Here is a 24,844-nt window from a genome sequence, read left to right as displayed (position 1 = left end):
TTAAAGTCTGTTTTATGTGATACAAGAATAGTGACATGGCGGGGTGTGGTGGCTCACGCTTGTAATCTCAGCACTTTGGGAGGCCAAGATGAGTGGATCACCTGAAGTCAGGAGTTTGAGACCAGCCTGGCCAACATGGTGAATCCCCATCTCTACTAAAAACACAAAAAAATCAGCTGGGTGTGGTGGTGGGCGCCTGTAATCCCAGCCACTCAGGAACCTGAGGCAGGAGAATCACTTGAACCCGGGAGGTAGAGGTTGCAGTGAGCCAAGATCGCACCATTGTACTCCAGCCTATGCAACAAGAGTGAAACTCCATCTCAGACAAAAAAAAAAAAAAAAGAATAGTGACACCTGCCCTTTCTCCACGTGTATGATAGATCTTTCTTCATCACTTTACTTTGAGCCTATTGGTGTCATTACATGTGTGATGGGTCTTTTGAAAGCAACAGAAGGTTGTGTCTTGTTTTCTTATCCACTTCGCCACTCTATCTTTTAAATGGAGCAATTAAGCTCTTTACATTCAAGGTTAATATTTATATGTAAAAGTTTGTTCTGTTGTAGTGTCATTAGGTAGTTTCTTTGTAATCTTGATTGTGTAGTTGCTTTATAGGGTCTGTTAGCTTTATGCTTATGTGTGCTTTTATGATAACAAGTACCATTCTTTCATTTCCATTTTTAGAACTCTTTTAAAAATTTTTGTAGGACTGATTTGGTGGTAACAAATTCCCTTAGCATTTGGTTGTCTAGAAAATAGATTAGTTCTTTGTTTATAAAACTTAGTTTGGTGGGATGTATAATTCTTGGTTGGTATTTATGTTTTCTTTCAAAATGGTAAAAATAGATCCCCAATCTCTTCTGGTTTATAAGGTTTCTGCTGAGATATCCACCGTTAGTCTGATGGTATTCCCTTTATGGGTAATTTGGCCCTTTTCTCCAGTTTCCTTTGAGATTTTTTTTTATTTCACATTAATCATGAATAGTCTGATGACTATTTGCCTTGGGGATGGTCATATTGTTTAGTATCTCTCAGTAGTTTTGTTAATTTCTTATATCTGGATGGCAATGTCTCTAACAAGATTGGGGAAATTTTATTTAATTATTTCCTGAAATATGTTTTCCAATTTGCTTACTCTTTCTTCTTCTTTCTCAGGAATGCCAGTAAGTCATAGGTTTTTGTTGTTTAACATAATATCATATAATATTTCTTGAAGACTTTGTTCATTTTTAAAATTCTCTCTATTTTGTCTGACTGAGTTAATTTGAAACATGGTCTTTGAGCTCTGGCATTTTCTGTTCTGCTTGTCTAGTCTGCAATTAAGTCTTCTGATTGTATTTTGAAATTCCTGTAGTAAATTTTTCAATTTCAGAAGTTCTATTTGGGTTTTTGTTAATATACCTATGTCTTCTTTCATATCCTGAATCATTTTACTGTTTTTTTTTTCCTGTTGGATTTCAACATCCTTTTGAATCTTGAGTTTCCTTACAACCCATACTTAGAATTTTTAAATCTGTCATTTCAGACATTTCAATCTGGTTAGGTTTCAGTGCTAAGGAGCTAGTGCAATCCTTTGGAGATGTTGAAACACTGTGATTTTTTGTACTGCTGGAGTTCTTATGCTGATTTTTCTCATCTGAGGAAAGTGTTGCTTTCTGTTTTTTAATTTGTATTGTTTGGATGGGGCTCTTTATTTTTTTTTCCCTTGAGGGTGTAACTGTGGTGGATGTTATGTATTATCTTTTGGCTTAGTTTCTGAATGCTTTTGGTTGGGGGGCAAGACTCTACATGTTGCTTGTGGATATGTTTTGTGTGGTGACTTTATCAGATATTGTTTGGTAAAGCCATGTATTTTTTATTTGATGGTGCAGTTCAGGCTGTAGTCCAGTACATAGCACTTAGGAGTATGATATGGCAGGTAAGCTGCTACCCAGTGGATGAATTTGTACTGATGAGGGTGGCAGGGAGAGATCATGATGGAGTGCTCTGAAACCTCCAGGAAAGAGATGGGGGGTGCACCAGCTCTTCATCCTGAACTAGCAGAAATGCAGTCTACTTCCCTATCATATCCCTGTCACAGGTCTCATGACCTTGTTTGTAAGATATTCATCCTTTAGTTCCCACCACAGTGCCTTTGTGGGCCATGGATCTGCCTCTCTGATGGCTACCACTCAAATGAGGGTCAGGGTAGAACCTCTTCCTCCAGTACAGGACACACAACTTTGTAGTCTGTCCTCTGTTGTCAGGGTGCTGCCACTCTGTGTTGGAAAGGGGAGTTGGACCCCACCCCTTGTGAAAGCCAGAGCAGCCACAGTCTCATTTTTAGCAGGGGTGGATCCACTACACCTGCTGAAAGCACAAAGAATCACTTTCTTTCAGTGCACACTCACCAGGTCTGACAGGATGAACTGCTGCTGCATTCATTACAGTGTACAGTGGATGAAAGGTGGGAGACAATCCTCTTCTTCATAATTATTCCTGGATATTGATGCTGTCTCGTTCCTCAGTTGGTGTCACATCTGTATTTCCTTTGTCCCAGGGAGTACTTTGGCAGGCTGTGCTCCCTGGCTCCTTAAAGGGTGGCTCCGTGCTGAGAGTAAGATCTCCAGAGAACCTACAATTCCTCAGGCACCCACTGGTCCCCTGTGCTTGCCAAGTCAGAGGAGGTTGTGGAGTATATTTGCAGGTGGTCTGGTGGTGCAGTGACTTAAGGGCAGAGGATCCTTGGGAAGGAAAGTGACACACTGGTGCACAACCAGTATTGTGCCAACCATCTCAGTTCAGGTCCAAGGGGAGAGTGGGTATGGCTGTGCAAGCTGGCCACTGGTTCTGTGTTCCCAGGAAATTCTCTAATCATCACTGATTGTGTTGCCCTGGCTAGCAAGAGCAAAGGGGCTCCCCAGCCATTTAGCACTCAGCAGGTTGTCAGAGGCATGTAGAGAGAAGCAACTTCAACCTACTCTTTTGGCTGAGCTCTGAGTTGCTCAGAGGTTGATATCAGCCAGAGTCTTGCTGCATTCTTCTTCTGTGCTGCAGCTTCTTCCCGTGGGCAGTCCAACACATCCTCACTTCTCTATACTTTCCATTCAAAACTTGTTCATTCACTGGTAACTTTGATTTTTCTGAGAAGAGCTGGCATGTAATTTCCCTAATCAGCTTGAAAAAAAACTTTTTGTTTTTAGAATGTATACATTTATCACTATAAATTTTCTCCTTAGTACTGCTTTTGCTGTATCCCATTAGTTTTGGTATGTTGTGTTGTCATTTTCATTAGTCTCTAAATATTTTCTAATTTCCACTGTGGTTTCTTCTTTAATCAATTGATGGTTTAAGAGTGTATTTAATTTCCACAATTTTGTCAGTTTCCAGTTTTACTTCCGTTATTGATTTCTAATTTTAATTCATTTTGTTCAGAAAAGATATTTTGTGTGATAGCTATCTTTCAAATATCCTGAGACCTAATTTGGGCCTAACATATTCTCTATCTTGGAAAATATCCCATATACACTTGAGAAGAATTTGTACGCTGTTGTTGGGTAAATATTCTGTATATGTTAGAACTATTTGGTTTATTCTAAGTCCTCTATTTTCGTTATCTATCTTCTATCTGGTTGTTTTATCCATATTGAAAGTAGGGTATTGAAGTCTTAAACTGTTATTGTGGAATTGCTTATTTCTCCCTTCCATTATTTCAGTTTTTGCTTCAAATATTTTGATGGTTTGTAAGCGTTTATGATTGTTATATCTTCTTACTATATTTAATCTTTCATCAGTATATAATGTCCTTCTATGTCTCTTGTAAACATTTTTATTTAAATCTGAATTTTTCTGATACTAGTATAGCCACCCCTGTTCTCTTTTGACACAACACCCTACTCTCTTGACTTACCTAGCCAGGTTTTAGTGAAAAATCCTGTTAAGTCAGTTTGGTAAGAATCCCTGCAACCTTGAAATCAAATTCATTTTTTTTACTGCCAACCTTTGATAGGTAAGTTCTTGGCCAGCCTTTAACAAGAATCCTTCTAAGCCAACCAGTGATCTCTGACTGCTGTTCAGAAGAAACAAGAGAGATGGATAATGTAAAAATCTGAATCAATATTTCTAATTCTGGGCACATATTGGAATTGGCTAGTAATCTCATATTAGCTTGGTTCCAACAATTGCCCAGTTCATGGAAAGCCTTCTAATTTAGTTTACTTTGGATATTTTTACTTATTTTGCTTTACTCTTGTGGAATATATTGCTGTTGTACTCTCTGTGTAGGAATGTAGGATAAACTTATTCAATGTTTCCTTAAATTAAACACTTGTTAGTCTCCCAGATATCACTTTTTGTGAGAACTCAGAGTTAGGAATGGCCCTCACCATTCTGATGCTTTCTGACTGAGCTCCCCTCTACCCCAAATACAGGGGACCCTAATAATTAGGCAGGAATATCATTACCCCTATTCAGCCTGAAGAAGTTTCAGAAGATGGATCTTCATCCCTTTGCAGCCCTTGGTATTAAGGATTCTCTTATAAAAGTGATGGGGAAATGTCAGAGGTGTGTGAACCAGAGCAACTCTATCTTAAACAGGAGCTAGGTAAAATAAGGCTGAGGTCTACTGGACTGCATTTCCAGAAGGTTAAGGCATTCTAAGTCACAGGATGAGATAGGAAGTTGGCACAAGATACAAGTCATAAAGACCTTGCTGATAAAAGAGGTTGCATCAAAGAAGTCAGCCAAAACCCACCAAAATCAAGATGGTGACAAGAGTGACCTCTGGTTGTCCTCACTACTACACTTCTGCCAGCACCATGACACTTTACAAATGTTATGGCAACATCAGGAGGTTACCTTATATGGTCTAAAAAGGGGAGGCATGAATAATCCACTGCTTATTTAGCATATACTCAAGAAATAACCATAAAAATGGGCAACCAGCAGCCCTCGGGGTGGCTCTGCCTATGGAGTAGCCATTCTTTTATTCCTCTACTTTCTTAATAAACTTGCTTTCCCTTTACTCTATGTACTCACTCTGAATTCTTTCTTGCATGAGATCCAAGAACCCTTTCTTGGAGTCTAGATCTGGACACCTTTCCTGTAACGACCATGTATGAATTGAAGAATGATTAGACAGAGTGAAAAACAGATTAAAAAATTAGTACTTAGTGTATGATTTCAATTTTCTAAAACTCTACAAAATTCAAACTAATCTAAAGTGACAAAAAGTAGGCCAGTGGTTCTCTGGGGGGAGGAGAGTAGACAGGATCACCATAGTATTACAAGGGATCCCTTGGGAGTGATTTCTTTGTTATAGGTAGTGATGTTTTCTTGTTAGTAATACTTACTTATTGTTTGTTTGCTTGTTTACTTGCTTTCTGTGTCCCCTACTATAATTGAATATCTATAGCCAGGGTTGGCAAATTATGGCTCTATGGGCCAAATCTCACTCATAGTCTGTTTATGTATGGCCCACAAGCTAAGAAGAGTTTTTATATTTTTAAAGGGATGTAAAAAAGAAAAACTGCAACAGTAAGGAACAATATGCAACAGAGACTATATGCACTTCATAAAGTCTAAATATTTAATATCTGGCCTGTTACAGAAGAAATTTGCCAATCGCTACTCTATATGATCAATTATCTCCTATTCTATTCACATATATATGGTAGCCTGTATATTACAAAATAGCTAGAAGAGAGTGTTGGAAATAAATTTTTGGTGCTGCAAAAGAAATAGCACTTGAACATGAATTTTCTCAGCAAGGCAATTTTACTTCTATAGAAGAGTGTGTCTCATGAATTGAACAATAGTGAGAGCACACTTGAACAAGGGAGGGGAAGGGGTTCTTATCCCTGACACAGGCAGCCCTTACTGCTGTGTCCTTCCCCTGTTGGCTAGGGTTGGACTGCACATCTGAGCTAATTCAGATTGGCTATTTTAAAGAGAACAGTGGTACAAGCCAGAGTGGCAGGATGAGTAGTTTGGTGGGAAGGACAGTTACAGAACAGGTGATAACAGTTACAGAACTCAGGATGACTAAGAACAGAGCAGGTGACCAAGGATGACTAAGATCAGAGAAGGTGAACAAGGTTGACTAAGGTCAGAGCAGGTGATAGAGGGTAGGAGGAGGTTGTTTACTGAAACTAGGGGCAAGGAGATATAAAGAACAAGGAAATTCAACTTTAAAATGAAGAGCAAAGAATGGGGAGCTGAACATACTGATTGGTTCTTTGGAGAGGATCTCAGAACTCATTGTACTTAAAAATTTACAGGCTAAAATCTTTGAGGAGGAATTTATGATATCCTACAATTTTCCCCCTTTCAATTTTCATAGTATTTCCTCTTCAAACTTTTTAAACATATCTTGGCTTTACTGCTTGACTTAATCCTCTAAAAGAAAAAGCTGATCTGAATAAGGTGAAGGAGAGCTAAGGGAGGTTTTCATAAATTCTGCTTCTATAAGTCTTTGCACTAGCTCATGGATGCATGGTATGACACAACACTCAACAAGAATGAGTACACCTACTACAGCTGTAAGAGAAGTAAGAATTGAGGCTATGATTCCTTTCCATTTACTGAACCATTTTTCTAGCCACCCTGTGAAGGGGTCATTCACTCCTGAGTTTTTGGCTAACTCATTGGACAGGGCGGTTAGACCTTACAATGCCTTTGTTGTACTTCCATCAGGGGTGGTGTTGTTTGGGATGAAGGTACAACATTGAGTTTTAATCATGATGCAAACTCCTCCTCTTTCTGCTAATATTATGCCTAAGGCTATTCTATTTTCCCAAGCCATCTGGCTAGTAGGCCCTAATTGCTCAGCTATTCCTTTAACACATCTCTAGTGTGGTTAATAAACCCCTGTTAGTTGTAATAAATGTAATTTATCCAATCTTCAGTTTTATTCATTGTCATCCACCAAAATATTGACTCAAATCCTGCAGCTATTTGATCTCTGGCTTTAAATTTATGTGGTACTCCTCATGGGACCCCAATTACATCTAAATAAATGTGAGAGTCAGAAGACCCATAAAGGGCTTCCCTTGTTTTACGATGTTGTATTTTTCCTATCTCTGGTTGATGAAATGCCAGGGTGAAAAGGATAGCTAACTGGACTAGAGCACAAATGCCACTCTAGTTACTTGGCAGAGAGTCCAGTAAAGGTCCACCACAATACCACCATACATCTGCTCAGGGATGAACAAGGGCTGACTGATTGGTAAGCTCTTGGAAAGTCTTAAGCTCACTGCATCCTGTCAGGTCTTCAAGAAATGCTGTTTCCTCCCGTCATGAGAGACAAGAAGTGAAATTAATGTGGGGAGATGGAAGCTGGATGGCCTTTGGGGGCTGACCTGCAGAGTGTTGAACTTCAGGATATAGCAGAGAGAGAACTTGACATGACTTGTTACCCCAGGCTGTGTAATCCTGGAAAAGAGCTACCATGCAGCCCATGCCTGGTCGACTGGAGGACCACCCTAGTGGAAAGGGGTCAGTCTGGGCCTCTGGCCTGCCATGCACTCAAGCATAACAATTGCTTTTGTTTAACCTGCAGACAGAATATTTGATCCATTCCAACCAGGCATTTGCATCTTGATATCCTGTCTCTATTGCTAAAGTTTGTTTTAAATCACTTACTTCTACAGCATCTACTTTGGTCCTATCATTAGATGGAGAAGGAAAAACCATTTCATTGTGAGAGATTTTGGAAGAAGGCTTAGGGGAAGGTGTAGGTGGTGGAGGATCAATGAAACATATTTCAAAGTATCTGATAGGGTCTGTTCCTGAAACCTCATCCCCCATACCATAAAAACTGGCTTAAAGAAGGGAACCAGCTTAGAGAAGGGGAAGAGTTTGAGGGTTTGGTATAATAACCTTTATTAGATTGTACTGGTTTAGCTGACAGCTAGGTGAAGCTGTTCCTTTAGTAAAATGAATGTATGGCTTTAGGAAATTACAACTACTGGTTGAGGCAGCCCATCCTTGCTCTTTAGTGGTCCACAGAATGTTGGACCAACTGCAACATAAAAGCTCTGTCTATGGGGGGCAAGACTCCCAGCTGACGCTGGGGTCCTCATTGAAATCTTCCCAGGCTAAATGATCCCAATTCACTAATGTCCAGTCTGAGAAGAGCCAGGAAGGGCAGAGGTACTTTTCTGAAGTGGAGAGCTGTCTTTGACTTAAAAAGTCTCCACAGGGTGTAGCAAGGCAAGCATCAAATGTAATAGTTTGAGGTGAAATTGACTTGGTTACATTAATAACTAGGTGGTCAGCAATAGAGTGAGGAAAGAAGAAGGAGTAATAGAACAGATGAAAGAAAGTTAAATTTTTCTTAGCTTTAGTTTCTTAGGGTTTTCCCCTGGAACTATGGCCCATGACTCTGGAGGGGGTGGCACTTTCTTGACTTGGGTGTAATGGGTCCATCCTTTTTCTGCTATTCGGACTGCGGTTTCAGTAGTTAGGAGTATTAGGTAAGGTCCTTCCCAGGCCGGTTCCAGGCTTTCCTTCTCTCCAAATTTCGATGGGGACGTGGTCCCCAGGCTGATGTTGGTGTACTGGAAACTCTAGAGGTGGCACCTGTGCTAAAAGACCTTTAGTTCTGAGGGAAGATAAAATGGAAGATAAACCAAGTATATAATTTCTGAGAAACTGATCTTTTGTTTCAAATGTGGGAAGATCAGTAGTAGAATGTAGATAAGGCAATCCATAAAGCATCTCTTAAGGGGATAGGCCTATGTCTTTTTGGGGAGCAGTTCAGACTCTTAACAGGGTAATAGGCCTTTCTACTTTCCCTAATGAAGATTGGTGCCAGGGAGTATGATAATCCCATGTTACATCCAATACCTGGGACAATTTCTTAATGACATGTGCCGTGAAATGAGTCCTATTATCTGAATTAATTTTTTCTATTAACCTAACCTGGGTATAAGACTTTCAACTAATGCCTTGACTACATTATTAGCAGTTGTGCTTGAAAAGGGAATAGCTTCTACCCAATGAGTAAGGTGATCTACTATTATGAATAAATATTTTAGATGACCAATTGAAGGCATCTGTGTGTAATCTTTCTGGATACTTTGGAATGGCCTTAAGCCTGGACTCCTTCCCCCAAGGGGTAATCTTTTACTAAGCAACTGTCTGTAACCCGTTTGGCCAGGGTATAAATTCCTATGCACCCATAAACTCTGAGGACTGTGTCACACATGGCTTGGGGCCCACAATGGGTCCCTTGATGCAGTTGGAACAAGATCTCCCTTATAAGGGGCTTGGATAACAGTTCTCTGTGGTCTAACAATATCCATTTTCCTTCTGAATTCTCTTTAGCACCTATTTTTATTAGTTTTTAGGCCAAAGAAAGCCAAACACCATTTTGTATTTGACAATGCTTCCTGTATGATTTTTTTTTTTTTTTTTTTTGAGACGGAGTCTCTCTCTGTCACCCAGGCTGGAGTGCAGTGGCGCGGTCTCGGCTCACTGCAAGCTCCGCCTCCCGGGTTCACGCCATTCTCCTGCCTCAGCCTCTCCGAGTAGCTGGGACTACAGGCGCCCACCACCACGCCCGGCTAATTTTTTGTATTTTTAGTAGAGACGGGGTTTCACCGTGGTCTCGATCTCCTGACCTCGTGATCCGCCCACCTCGGCCTCCCAAAGTGCTGGGATTACAAGCGCGAGCCACCGCGCCCGGCCTCCTGTATGATTTTATACCAGATAAGCTAAATTTCACCTTTATATTAGTGTGCCATTAATGTTAAACTCAATTTTAATAAAAGCTTGTAGGTATATTTATCCAATTTTAATGTCTGACCATAAGGTAAGATTTTTATAGACTCTATTTAAGCCTTTATAATTTTTGTAAAAGAACAGGTTAGTGCTTTAAGAAAATCCCATTGTGCTTTTATTTTAATGTCCAGTTTACAGAAAAACTGTACCAGTCAGCCTGAGCTCCTGTTATTTGAGTAACTTCGCAAGGAACTTGGGTACCCTCTTTAGTGAAAAACATAATATTCTGAGACTTTTTGCATACTAGGAATAGGAAAAAGTGTGTGAGAGGATAACCAGAGAATCATATTTTCTGGACAGGGCACCCTGTACTCCAACTATAATACACAGTAAATGTATTACTATAAGCAGTAATGCACTTAAAAAGTGTGCCATCAGGGTCAAAGAAACCAAAAAAACAAAACACCACAAAACCTGCATAGGAAATCCATTCTGCTATTTTCTAGCTTTATAATATTGCACCATATTCTTAATGCTTCTTTACCTTATTTTTATATGTAAAATGAAAGGAATAAATATATCCTAGAGATATTTTAAAGCTTAAAAAGATGTAAAACTATTACTACATTTCTTGTTGTACAATGTTAACTCAGTTGTAATTAGTACTAGTACCAAAATATGTCATTTGTTTTATGCAGAAAATTAGAATATGCAAAAATATTGTAAAATTTTGGAAGTGTATTATTGTAAAAAGTTTTACTACTTTTTTATACTTACTTTTTTTACTTATACTTTTTTGTATTTAATTTTTTTCTCATATTTCAATGTTAATGAACATTTGTTTTATTTTCATTTTGTTATTTCTTAAATAACTCGGAACACTTTGGCTCAGAAACTTTTTTTCCCCTTCGCTAATAAGACTTATTGAATCACTTTAGGAGACTCTAAAGACTGAGTCTGGAAAACAATCAGTTAACATTATACCAGACTGTGACTAGAACCCAGTAAAAAAAATATAGAAATAGCCTTGAATGCTATAAAAGAGGAAAAGCCTAAAATAGCCTGTAGTGATGAATCCCCAAAAATCTTGGTCTTGTAAGTGATCAAGGAGGAGTAAATTTATGATGAACTCTAAGGTCTTGAAATAGGGTTCTGTCATTTTCAGAGCCTACAGTGGGCAATTTAAAAATGAAATGTCAACTGAATTAAAAAGTCCACATAGAAAAATTATAATATCTACCAAATACTAATATAAAAATACTCTAAGAAGATAAGATCATAAAAATCTAGGGGGAAAATATTTTATACTAAGATTCAGACTCCTACTATCATGAAGATAAGTGGTAGAGAATTATAACTCATCTTCGGTAACCCAGATTATTTTATCAGTATTAAACAGAAGTTAATATAGGCCAATACAAAACACACCAGTAAATAAATTTGTTCAGGTGATTGCTTTTCATGAACAACATATATTAAGCAGCCACTGTGACAAAGGGTTTGTGAAAGAGTTGAATGTAAATGCCTTCTGCTGGGTAGTCATGCCGTTTTACATTTTACTGTATCTTTCACACCATTCATAGATGTGTCTTCATGTGCTATCAGATATATAGTGCAGTATAAAATGTACTCATATCTAGATCACATGTTGTATATCACATATCATATACTTATAAATAGATCTATTATCTCTGTGGCTTGGAGATATGCACCTATCATTACTCCAAAGTTGGTGTGAGTAGTACTGTTTTCAAAGGGAGACATAACAGTATATTAACCATTTATAAGGCAATGTCATTTTCTCAATGTCATCAAAGTCCATATCTTAAGAAGTTTTAAAATAAAGAATACAAAGGAGAAAATTAAAAAACCTACAATAGAGAAAGAATATTAAAATCACTAAAGTTTATTTCATGAGTTTTTATTATCATTACAGTTTGCTTCAAATCAATCAACTCACCTTTCCCACAGGCCAAGTTGATTTGCCTTAAGATTACAGTGAATCCATTTGTAAGTGTATGGAGACAGGGCTAAAGTGGAAACAGTCTCATAAGTTTACTTTGTCTCTAGAAAAAAACATTTCTTATGACTACAGAAACCTGACCAGGCTTCAGATACCGACTCTTCAGTTTTGACATAGCTGCCTTCACTTCTTTGTTTCTTAGCGTGTAGATTACAGGGTTTAAAATAGGCGTGAAGATGGTGTAGAATACAGCAAGGACTTTGTCAACTGAGTAACTGCTGAAGGGCCACACATAGATGAAAATGCACGGTCCAAAGAATAAAGTGACCACAGTGATGTGAGCAGTCAATGTGGAGCGGGCCTTTGCCATGCTTGCAGAGGAGCGATTCCTAACTGTAGCAAGTATTACAGTGTAGGAGACAACCAAGAGGAGAAAGGAACTCAGAGAAAGAAAGCCACTATCTGCAACTATTAGTAAGCTGACAACATAAGTGTCTATGCAGGCTAACTTGGTCACTAGAGGAAGGTCACAGAAAAAACTATCTACCTTATTAGGACCACAAAATGGCAGATTAACAGTGAAGGCCAACTGGCTGGTAGTATGGATGAAGCCCACAAACCAGGAAATGAGGACGAGCACAACACATACACGGCGGCTCATGATTGTCATGTAGTGGAGAGGTTTGCATATAGCAACATAACGGTCGTAGGCCATGGAAACTAGGAGCACCATTTCACTGCCAGTGAAGAGATGAACAAAGAAAATCTGGGCCAGGCAGGCATCAAAAGAAATAGTCTTGAACTCAACCAGAAAGTCTGCAATCATTTTAGGGGTAGCAAAAGTCGCAACACATACGTCTATTAATGACAGGTTTGCAAGCAGAAAGTACATGGGGGTGTGAAGGCGGGAATCTGAGGTCACAGTGAGGATGATGAGAAAGTTGCCCAACAGAATTGCTAGATAAAGTAGTGAAAATATAAGAAACAAGAAAGGTTGGAGCTCCCTTGAACTAGACAATCCCAGCAACACAAATTCTGTCACCCGAGAATGATTTGTCTCATTCATTGATTTTGGAAGGGACTTAATTTCAGCTACCTGAATAGGAGAGAAAGAGAGATCAGTTAATGAAGTGAGCATGAGTTTGACTTTCCAATTACACTTAAACTTTTCAGAATTCCAATTCCTATTCCTATGTATGTGTCTGGGTTTTCATGAGTTATTACAAATTATACAGCTAGTACAGGTAAGTATGGAAGACGGGGTTAAAGGAGAGAGTTGTCAAAGAGATGTTCAACCAGCTGGGCTATCTAAATACATTAATTTAAGAAATAAAATTGACAATTTAAAAATGAATTTGAGCATCTGAAGTTTTTGTGACACTACAGAAATCCAGTCTAAAAATCTACAGAGACAAAATCTAAACCAATTTTTCTAAAGTAAATGATATAAAGTTTTTTTGAACATCTGCCACAGAGGAAGATAATTTCACAAACTTGATGACTAAAAAAGTTAGACACAGAAGAGTATACACTGTATTGGTCTATTTAAATGAAGTTCAAAAATGTCAAACTAAGGTGTAGAAAAACCTCCTAGCAGTTATCCTTAAGGGACAAGATGTGGTCATGGGAGGGGCTTCTGAAGTGCTGCTAATATTCTTTCTTGATGTGGTTGACAGTTACATGGGAGTGTTTACTTTATGAAAACTTACTGAAATATGAACTTTTGCTTTTTTCACTTTTGTATACATAAGTTGCATAATTATGAAAATTAAAACCAGAGAGAAAGAGAGACAGCATTAGATTTGTGTAATAGAGCTCACAGGAGAAATCATTGCCTTAAGTGATTATACCTTATTTCTTCTCTACAGTGAAAAATTATATAAACTAAAGTACAAAACCCTGGCAAAATTGAAAGGCCCCAACATTATTGGAACTCTTTTATGATTCAGCTCTTCATGGAGTTCTACTTTATCATGAAATCTAGCACACTGGTTCCTTTCAATTAATCCCTGAAGCTATGAAGCTTCTTCAACCTTAGCCATGGGTCACAGACTGGCAAATTGGATAAAAGAGTCAAGACCCATCAGTGTGCTGTACTCAGGAAACCCATCTCACCTGCAGAGACACACATAGGCTCAAAATAAAGGGATGGAGGAAGATCTACCAAGCAAATGAAAAACAAAAAAAGGCAAGGGTTGCAATCCTAGTCTCAGATAAAACAGACTTTAAACCAACAAAGATCAAAAGAGACAAAGAAGGCCGTTACATAATGGTAAAGGGATCAATTCAACAAGAAGAGCTAACTATCCTAAATAATATGTACACAATACAGGAGCACCCAGTTTCATAAAGCAAGTCCTTAGTGACCTACAAAGAGACTTAGACTCCCACACAATAATAATGGGAGACTTTAACACCCCACTGTCAACATTAGACAGATCAATGAGACAGGAAGTTAACAAGGATACCCAGGAATTGAACTCAGCTCTGCACCAAGTGGACCTAATAGGCATCTACAGAACTCTCCACCCCAAATCAAGAATATACATTCTTTTCAGCACCACACCACACCCTTTCCAAAATTGACCACATAGTTGGAAGTAAAGCACTCCTCAGCAAATGTCAAAGACAGAAATTATAACAAACTGTCTCTCAGACCACAGTGCAATCAAACTAGAACTCAGGATTAAGAAAATCACTCAAAACCGCTCAACTACATGGAAACTGAACAACCTGCTCCTGAATGACTACTGGGTACATAACGAAATGAAGGCAGAAATAAAGATGTTCTTTGAAACCAATGAGAACAAAGACACAACATACCAGAATCTCTGAGACACATTCAAAGCAGTGTGTAGAGGGAAATTTATAGCACTAAATGCCCACAAGAGAAAGCAGGAAAGATCCAAAATTGACACCCTAACATCACAATTAAAAGAAATAGAGATGCAAGAGAAAGCACATTCAAAAGCTAGCAGAAGGCAAGAAATAACTAAGATCAGAGCAGAAATGAAGGAAAAAGAGACACAAAAAGCACTTCATTAAAAGACATGAACAGACACTTCTCAAAAGAAGACATTCATGCAGCCAAAAAACACATGAAAAAATGCTCATCATCACTGGCCATCAGAGAAATGCAAATCAAAACCACAATGAGATACCATCTCACACCAGTTAGAATGGCCATCATTTAAATGTCAGGAAACAACAGGTGCTGGAGAGGATGTGGAAAAATAGGAACACTTTTACACTGTTGGTGGGACTGTAAACTAGTTCAACCATTGTGGAAGTCAGTATGGCGATTCCTCAGGGATCTAGAACTAGAAATACCATTTGACCCAGCCATCCCATTACTGGGTATATACACAAAGGATTATAAATCATGCTGCTATAAAGACACATGCACATGTGTGTTTATTGCGGCACTACTCACAATAGCAAAGACTTGGAACCAACCCAAACGTCCAACAGTGATAGACTGGATTAAGAAAATATGGGACATATACACCATGGAATACTATACAGCCATAAAAAATGATGAGTTCATGTCCTTTGTAGGGACATGGATGAAACTGGAAAACATCATTCTCAGTAAACTATCACAAGGGAAAAAAACCAGACACCGCATGTTCTCACTCATAGGTGGGAATTGAACAATGAGAACTCATGGACACAGGAAGGGGAACATCACACTCAGGGGACTGTTGTGGGATGGCGGGAGAGGGGAGGGACAGCATTAGGAGATACACCTAATGCTAAATGATGAGTTAATGGGTGCAGCAAACCAACATGTCACATGGATACATATGTAACAAACCTGCACATTGTGCACATATACCCTAAAACCTAAAGTATAATAATAAAAAAAGTCAATGAATCCAGGACCTGGTCTTTTGAAATGATCAACAAAATTGATAGACTGTTAGCAAGACTAATACAGAAGAAAAGAGAGAAGAATCAAATAGACACAATAAAAAATGATAAAGGGGATATCACCACCAATCCCACAGAAATACAATCTACCATCAGAGAATAGTATAAACACCTCTACACAAATAAACTAGAAAATCTAGAAGAAATGGATAAATTCCTTGACACATACACCCTCCCAAGACTAAACCAGGAAGAACTTGAATCTCTGAATAGACCAATATCAGGCTCTGAAATTGAGGCAATAATTAATAACTTACCAACCAAAAAAAGTCCAGGACCAGATGGATTCACAGCCGAATTCTACCAGAGGTACAAGGAGGAGCTGGTACCATTCCTTCTGAAACTATTCCAATCAATAGAAAAAGAAGGAATCCTCCCTGACTCATTTTATGAGGCCAGCATCATCCTGATACCAAAGCCTGGCAGAGACAGAACCAAAAAAGAGAATTTTAGACCAATATCCCTGATGAACAATGATGCAAAAATCCTCAATAAAATACTGGCAAACCGAATCCAGCAGCACATCAAAAAGCTTATCCACCATGATCAAGTGGGCTTCATCCCTGGGATGCAAGGCTGGTTCAACATATGAAAATCAATAAACATAATCCAGCATATAAACAGAACCAAAGACAAAAACCACATGATTATCTCAATAGATGCAGAAAAGGCCTTTGACAAAATTCAACAACACTTCGTGCTAAAAACTCTCAATAAATTAGGTATTGATGGGGCATATCTCAAAATAATCAGAGCTACCTATGACAAACCCACAGCCAATATCATACTGAATGGACAAAAACTGGAAGCATTCCCTTTGAAAACTGGCACAAGACAGGGATGCCCTCTCTCACCACTCCTATTCAACATAGTGTTGGAAGTTCTGGCCAGGGCAATCAGGCAGGAGAAGGAAACAAAGGGCACTCAATTAGGAAAAGAGGAAGTCAAACTGTCCCTGTTTGCAGATGTCATGATTGTATATCTAGAAAACCCCACCGTCCATCCCAAAATCTCCTTAAGCTGATAGGCAACTTCAGCAAAGTCTCAGGATACAAAATCAATGTAGGAAAATCACAAGCATTCTTGGACACCAATCACAGACAAACAGAGAGCCAAATCATGAGTGAACTCCCATTCACAATTGCTTCAAAGACAATAAAATACCTAGGAATACAACTTACAAGGGACGTGAAGGACCTCTTCAAGGAGAACTACAAACCACTGCTCAATGAAATAAAAGAGGATACAAACAAATGGAAGAACATTCCATGCTCATGGGTAGGAAGAATCAATATCGTGAAAATGGCCATACTGCCCAAGGTAATTTATAGATTCAATGCCATCCCCATCAAGCTACCAATGACTTTCTTCACAGAGTTGGAAAAAACTACTTTAAAGTTCATATGGAACCAAAAAAGAGCCCTCATTGCCAAGTCAATCCTAAGCCAAAAGAACAAAGCCATAGGCATCATGCTACCTGACTTCAAACTATACTGCAAGTCTACAGTAAGCAAAACAGCATAGTACTGGCACCAAAACAGAGATATAGACCAATGGAACAGAGCAGAGCACTCAGAAATAATGTCACATATCTACGACCATCTGATCTTTGACAAACCTGACAAAAACAAGCAATGGGGAAAGGATTCCCTATTTAATAAATGGTGCTGGGAAAACTGGCTAGCCATATGGAGAAAGCTGAAACAGGATCACTTCCTTACACCTTATACAAAAATTAATTCCAGATGGATTAAAGACTTACATGTTGGATCTAAAATCATAAAAACCCTAGAAGAAAACCTAGGCAATACCATTCAGGACATAGGCAAGGGCAAGGACTTCATGTCTAAAACACCAAAAGCAATGGCAACAAAAGCCAAAATTGACAAATGAGATCTAATTAAACTAAAGAGCTTCTGCACAGCAAAAGAAACTACCATCAGAGTGAACAGGCAACCTACAGAACGGGAGAAAATTTTTGCAACCTACTCATCTGACAAAGGGCTGATATCCAGAATCTACAATGAACTCAAACAAATTTACAAGAAAAAAACAAACAACCCCATCAAAAAGTGGGCAAAGGATATGAACAGACAGTTGTCAAAAGAAGACATTTATGCAGCCAAAAAACACATGGAAAAAGGTTCATCATCACGGGCCATCATTGAAATGCAAATCAAAACCACAATGAGGTACCATCTCACACCAGTTCAATGGCCATCATTAAAAAGTCAGGAAACAACAGGTGCTGGAGAGGATGTGGAGAAATAGGAACACTTTTACACTGTTGGTGGGACTGTAAACTAGTTCAACCATTGTGGAAGTCAGTGTGACAATTCCTCAAGGATCTAGAACTAGAAATACCATTTGACCCAGCCATCCCATTACTGGGTATATACCCAAAGGATTATAAATCATGCTGCTATAAAGAGACATGCTCATGTATGTTTATAGCGGCACTATTCATAATAGCAAAGACTCGGAACCAACCCAAATGTCCAACAGTGATAGACTGGATTAAGAAAATGTGGCACATATACATCATGGAATACTATGCAGCCATAAAAAATGATGAGTTCATGTCCTTTGTAGGGACATGGATGAAACTGGAAACCATCATTCTCAGCAAACTATCACAAGGACAAAAAACCAAACACTGTATGTTCTCACTCATAGGTGGGAATTGATCAATGAGAACACATGGACACAGGAAGGTGAACATCACACACCCGGGCCTGTTATGAGTGGGGGAGGGGGGAGGGATAGCATTAGGAGATATACCTAATGCTAAATGACAAGTTAATGGGTGCAGCACACCAACATGGCACATGTATACACATGTCACAAACTTGTATGTTGTGCACATGTACCCTAAAACTTAAGGTATAATAATAATAAAAAAAAACCTGAGGAAAAAGGTTACAGTAGGTGACGAAAAAGTTAAAGGAGACAATTATTATCTCAGCCCTTTTCAAAGGGGAGAGAAAGCTGAATGCAATGAGATGCAATAACAGTTGGACTTTTGAGTTAAAAAATTAAAATCCTTGTAATTTTATTAATAATAAATCAATACCTTAAAAATGGTGTTGTTCTAACCAATCCTTAGTGTTTTAGTGTTTTTTCCTTATTAATACCCAATCTCTAGAAAGACAATTATAAATAATTTCTTTTTAATTATGTATAAAAAAAACTTAGCCATTGGTGTTACTCACCATAGACACTTTATTGAGCTATGATTGATATTTCATTTGATTTGATGTGGCTTAAAAACTTCTAAGTTATATTGCTTACTATAAATACTAATATAACTAATAAGTTATATTACTTATTACTAAGGGATTCAGACCAGGAAAAAAAATGCTTTCTCTTTTCTACTCAGTTACTCTATATTCTATGTTATCAGAACTTTCTTCCTTTTATGTTATTGTTATGTGTAGAAGCTATTTAGAACTTAGAAAAGTTTTATGGTAAATAAGAAAAAATAAAATGTGAATTTTAAAGGAGCGTTATATTATCTGATTTTGAAGAAGCTTTCTCTACATCTTAATCAGATCTTGGGAGAGGATGTCTTTTATTTTACTCATTTCTAACCACTTGCAATTTTTGATACTAATGTCTTCTTAGATTGTAGCTGCAAATTGCTTAGTCTCTCTTTGGGTTAGACTGGAGGGTTTATTTATAAGAACAGAACATGTGATATAATAATTTTAACTCCCAGAAACCAAATTTAGACTCACCTCTGTATTTCAAATCTCCAATTCTCCCAAAAATAAATACAAATTTTCTCCCTTATTTGCAGATGATGTGTTCCAAAACCACCAGTGGATGCTTGAAACCACTGATAGTACTGAACCCTATATAAGCTATATTTTTCCTATACATGCATACCTGAGATAAAGTTTAATTTATAAATTAGGTGCAGTGAGAGATGAACAGTAATAACTAACAAAATAAAAAATTATAACAATACACTGTAATAACATTTTTGTGAATGTGTTTCTTTTTTTTCTGTCTCTCGCTCTCAAAATAGGTTAATATTTTTGGACCACAGTTGAACTGAGGTAACTGAAACTGCTGAAAACAAAACCATGGATAAGGGAGGACTCTTGTCTTATCACAGATTATATCAAAACTATGGCTCTAGGCTTTTTAGAAGAGTTTAACAAGTGGAGCTTGAAGGTAAAGCAGGCTACAGAAAAAAATTATACAAATCTCTCTTTCTTCTCACTTCCCAGAAGTCTTGACCCTTCAATCCTGTGACATAAATACTGCATTGAATCCCTAAGGCATGAATAGAAGTAAAATCTAACAAAATCAGTGAATAGGAGTTCGTAGGCACTCCATCAGAAAGAGCAAAGCCAAAAGCACAAGGAATGAGTGTCCTAGGGAGACCCTCCGGTGCTATAGCAGAGAGGGGCATCAGGAGGCATTTCTGAGCACAGAAACTTCCTGGTGTCTTTAGGCTAAGACACATAATCCAACTGTGTGAAAGACAGTCATAGGAATCATCCTCCCGATAGCTTTTCTGACTCTTCTGCAGAGCTCTATTTTTCCATTTTCATCGGCTTCTTCAGGTGCTCAGAAAAAGAAAAGACCCTGTTTTTCATGGAGAAAAACATTGGGCAGATTGATTCAATCAAGAACTTTCTTAGTATATAAGATGAAAGTGGTGGAACACAGGAGCTCTAAACCTGTTTCTTACCTAAATCCATTCTTTTTTAGTTCACTTACTTCATATAAATTTAAATACCTGCTTTCCCCCAGGCACTGTGCTATGCACTGGTGATAAAGCAGTTAGGTTTATAACTTGTCTCCCTAAAAATCATTTGATAATATTAATAACCCTTTGTTTATTTAGACAAGCTGATGAATTCACTTCCCTTTACCCCCAGTACATTCCCTATTAGATAAAATGGACTGTCTTTTTATTCCCAGTAAAATCGCTGTACTGTAGTGAAAACAAAGCTATTATTTTTAAATGTTCTATGTTGTATCATTGGGTAACTGTGTGAAGCTGAGCAGTTCCTTTAGCCATTCAGGGACTATTATCATCAAATATTAAATCTTGAGACTATTAACCTCAAAGAGACACTAAAAATATTTCTTAAAAAATTATGTAAATGAAAATTCTTTAACCAACTGTAGTGACTAAGTATATGTATGCATCCTTAGTAATGTATTATTTTAGTTTAGAAGAAGTAAATATTTTTTCATAAATTTACATTATGTGGTCTGTCTCACACAAGAATGAGTTTCCAATAAGTAGATGTGTTTATGTAAAGACCTTTCTTGTCTGCATAAATGTCTTCTTTTGAGAAGTGTTTGTTCATGTCCTTTGCCCACTTTTTGATGGGGTTGTTTGTTTTTTTCTTGACATTTATGCAGCCAAAAAACACATGAAGAAATGCTCATCATCACTGGCCATCAGAGAAATGCAAATCAAAACCACAGTGAGATACCATCTCACACCAGTTAGAATGGCCATCACTAAAAAAGCAGGAAACAACAGGTGCTGGAGAGGATGTGGAGAAATGGGAACACTTTTACACTGTTGGTGGGACTGTAAACTAGTTCAACCATTGTGGAAGTCAGTGTGGCGATTCCTCAGGGATCTAGAACTAGAAATACCATTTGACCCAGCCATCCCATTACTGGGTATATACCCAAAGGTCTATAAATCATGCTGCTATAAAGACACATGCACACATATGTTTATTGCGGCACTATTCACAATAGCAAAGAGTTGGAACCAACCCAAATGTCCAACAACGCTGGACTGGATTAAGAAAATGTGGCACATATACACCATGGAATACTATGCAGCCATAAAAAATGATGAGTTCGTGTCCTTTGTAGGGACATGGATGAAACTGGAAAACATCATTCTCAGTAAACTATCGCAAGGACAAAAAAACAAACACCGCATGTTCTCACTCATAGGTGGGAATTGAACAATGAGAACTCATGGACACAGGAAGGGGAACATCACATTCCGGGGACTGTCGTGGGGTGGGGGGATGGGGGAGGGACAGCATTAGGAGATATACCTATTGCTAAATGACGAGTTAATGGGTGCAGGAAATCAACATGGCACATGGATACATATGTAACAAACCTGCACATTGTGCACATGTACCCTAAAACCTAAAGTATAAAAAAAAAAAAGACCTTTCTTAAAAAAAATTCTTGAAAATTTGAAGATGGATTAATGCATGTATACAGGGCTGTGCTTGGCAAACCTCAGTTCCCTCCTATTTTAAATTCTGTCAAATGAATCTTGCCTCAATATTTCTATCTCAGATATTATGACTATAGATGAAGTGAAATAAATAGGTATCATTTACAGGGGCCACCAAACTCTACCAGTTCAAATAGGTATCTTTCACAAACTTGCCAATATTGCTGTTCCCCTGACTCTCCCACTCCAAATGCAGATCAGAGAAATAGCAGTCTCTCTATTACAGACTATATTGGAGACAAATGCTAGTGCATGGTCTTCAGAAGGATGCTGACAAAACACTTTCACATACCTAAGGTGAAATGGAAAGTGTGGAGCTATCCTATAAATTATAGTCATTAATGCTTGGGAAGAATTTCGTTGTTACTTCCACATCTCCTAAGAAAACAGAACAATTCCTCAGAAGATAAGTCATAAAGAATTTACTTCCAAATAAGACAGAAGTGGATTCAGGGTGTCTGTAGCTGAGTTGTCTTCAACGAGGTGAGACAGGTCTGGATGCTGTATCTTAATCTAAGTCTTAAGCAACTAGAGGAGCATTTGGAGCAGTCAGGAATCTGAAAGGAGAAAAAGAGTAGACTGAAAAGAAGAAATGCTGAAAACAAAATCTTCTGCTTCACAATTTTGCAAAGGATTCAGCCTCACTGTGTCTATAAAACTGGAGAATGTTTAAGGAATCAATAATAGTGATTTTTATATGATTTGGGATCTGTAAAGACTCTGAAGTAGTAGGAATATTGCATCATTTTATCAAAAATTTCATCAGGGAAGATTTAGGGTTTTCTTTCATCTGATTTTCACTTGATTCAAAGTGTAGGTGACTTTTTACTTGCTTCTCACAGATGTAATATATATATATATATATATATAATCATTACACAACTAAATCAAACATCTTGTGCAGTAGTGTTATAATGAATTTACCCTAATAGTAGTAATATTTTAAGATATATTTTAAGGAATTATACATGGGATATGCTTTTGTTCACAAATAGAATATATATCCAGCAAGAAATGTTGAATTTCCTTAGTGTTTATATTACTACTTTCTAGTCATAGATTAACAAGGACCATTCTAAACTATAAGCTTTAAGAACCTGAAGTTCAAATCAATGGATGCTGTCCAAAGACTTACGGACTATCAAAAATGTATTAGCCATATTGAATACTATGTACACTACTTGTGTTTGTGGGTGATAGGTGCACAAAAAATTGTATACTTCACTACTATATAATTTATCAATGTAAACAAAAACCGCTTGTATCCTAAAAGTTATTGAGGTAAAAGGATATATTAATTTTTAAAAATTAAATACATGTATTAGCCAGGATATAGAAAATATATTTTCCAATTCTATCTTTCACTAAATAACTTTACAATTGTAAGAAAATTACATACCTTCTCAGGTGCTCTGTGTTTCCTCAAAAAAGAGTAGAATTCCCTCTCCCAAACGCAGTCTCCAGTTTTTGAAAAACATGATCCAAAATGAGTGTCAATTCAAAGATAAGAATAATTATAAAATATTATATTGAAATTAAAGTATATCCAATCAAAAGGGTAAAACACCTGGTTTTAGTAAAGTAATGCAGCAATCACTCTTCAGAGTTAGGTATTGGGACAACAGTAAATAGGTAAAATGGGCACAGAATATTCAAAGTTTAATTTAAAACAATATGGAGGATAATTGTCTCTGGTCTCTGTTCTCTGTTCTGACTCAATCTCTGTCCTTGGCCTTAAAATATCAGCACCTACCCAGGAAAACAGTATTCACTGGGAGCCATTGGATGAGGGACAAAGAGAACCCATGTCTTTCCAGACGTCAGTCTTCACCCTTCACACTCTGAGGTATCAGTATACTCAGCACACTGATATAAGAAAAGCCATCACGATTATTACAAACTAATTAGGAATTTGACATCACTGGACTGTAGTAAGCAAGAGACCCAGAGGAGAGTTTTGATAGCAGAAATCACCTTAATAGGGGATAATTATGTGAGACAATTTGTTTGCCCACAAGAATTATAGTGCATCACCTTGAGGATTTCACAAATGGAAGAAGCAGCAGGCCTAATGGAAATGCTTTGCTCTGTAAGAGATGTAACACTTTTTTTAAAAAGCAATGAGTAATTTTGTTAGCTAATTCTTTATGCTTCCGAAGAGCTTTAGAAAAGCACTATTGGGAGTGTCAAAAATGGATGGGGAGTCATCATGTGACTGTGCATATTACATGGCAAACACCTTGGCATTTTGACAGCTTCACAAGAGCTATATGCTTGGTTTCTAAGAAAGGCAAGGATTCTACAGTAAAAAAGTGAAATCTGCTTTATTAATACAATAGAAATGCTGTATCCTACAGAGTAGATTCTAGTAAAGACACTCCAAATAATTTTGCAAACATTTATACTTCTGAGTTCAAATAAAGAATTTGAGCATTAATGGGACTCCAGATTCATAACACAAAACTCAAGACTCTAGTACCATAGTCCAGATGTGTCATGATAAAAACTCCCCTGTGCACCCCCTTTACAGATAACCACTTCCCCTCCTTAAACACCTGGAAACCATTCTTCTGTTTTCCATGCCTACAGATTTGCCTTTTCCAGAACAGGAGACAAATGAAATTGTACAATGTGTAGCCTTTTCAACTGTCTTCTTTCATTTAGCAATATACATTCAAGATTCATTCTTGTTGTTGCATGGATTAATAGTTCATTCTTTTTTATATGGAATAGTGTCCCATTGTATTTCTACCACAGTTTGTGTAGCCATTTGTATATTGAAGGACTTCTTGGTTGCTTTTTCTCTGGTTTTTGGTGATTATGAATAAAACTGCTATAAACATTTTTTGTAGGTTTTTATGTTTATGTTATTTTTCAAGTCACGTAGAAGATATGATTTGATAGGAAGAAATATTTGATTCTATCTATTTTAAACTCTGAAATTAGGTGCAAATAGATTAGGACTGGTGTGTCTTCATGCCTGATTAAGCCCCTTATCATATGGCATTCT

The 24,844-nt window shown here is 37.6% G+C and overlaps 1 protein-coding gene across 1 annotated transcript; it reads right to left on the bottom strand.

Moving 5' to 3' along the window:
• Positions 1-11,755: 11,755 nt before the first annotated feature.
• On the bottom strand, positions 11,756-12,801 carry LOC129472455 (olfactory receptor 4K15). The gene has a single exon (XM_055262099.1). The coding sequence runs from the start codon at positions 12,799-12,801 to the stop codon at positions 11,767-11,769; it is 1,035 nt and encodes a 344-aa protein (XP_055118074.1). The 3' UTR covers positions 11,756-11,766.
• Between the last annotated feature and the right edge of the window lie 12,043 nt (positions 12,802-24,844).

The sequence above is a fragment of the Symphalangus syndactylus genome, chromosome 22 (assembly GCF_028878055.3).
Source record: "Symphalangus syndactylus isolate Jambi chromosome 22, NHGRI_mSymSyn1-v2.1_pri, whole genome shotgun sequence".
NCBI classification, from domain to species: domain Eukaryota; kingdom Metazoa; phylum Chordata; class Mammalia; order Primates; family Hylobatidae; genus Symphalangus; species Symphalangus syndactylus.
This window is presented reverse-complemented; position numbering and strand designations above follow the sequence as displayed.

What these genes read in the sequence shown, in the direction of transcription:
- LOC129472455 (XM_055262099.1), bottom strand. Translation starts at nt 12,801, where the DNA reads ATGCTCACTTCATTAACTGATCTCTCTTTCTCTCCTATTCAGGTAGCT.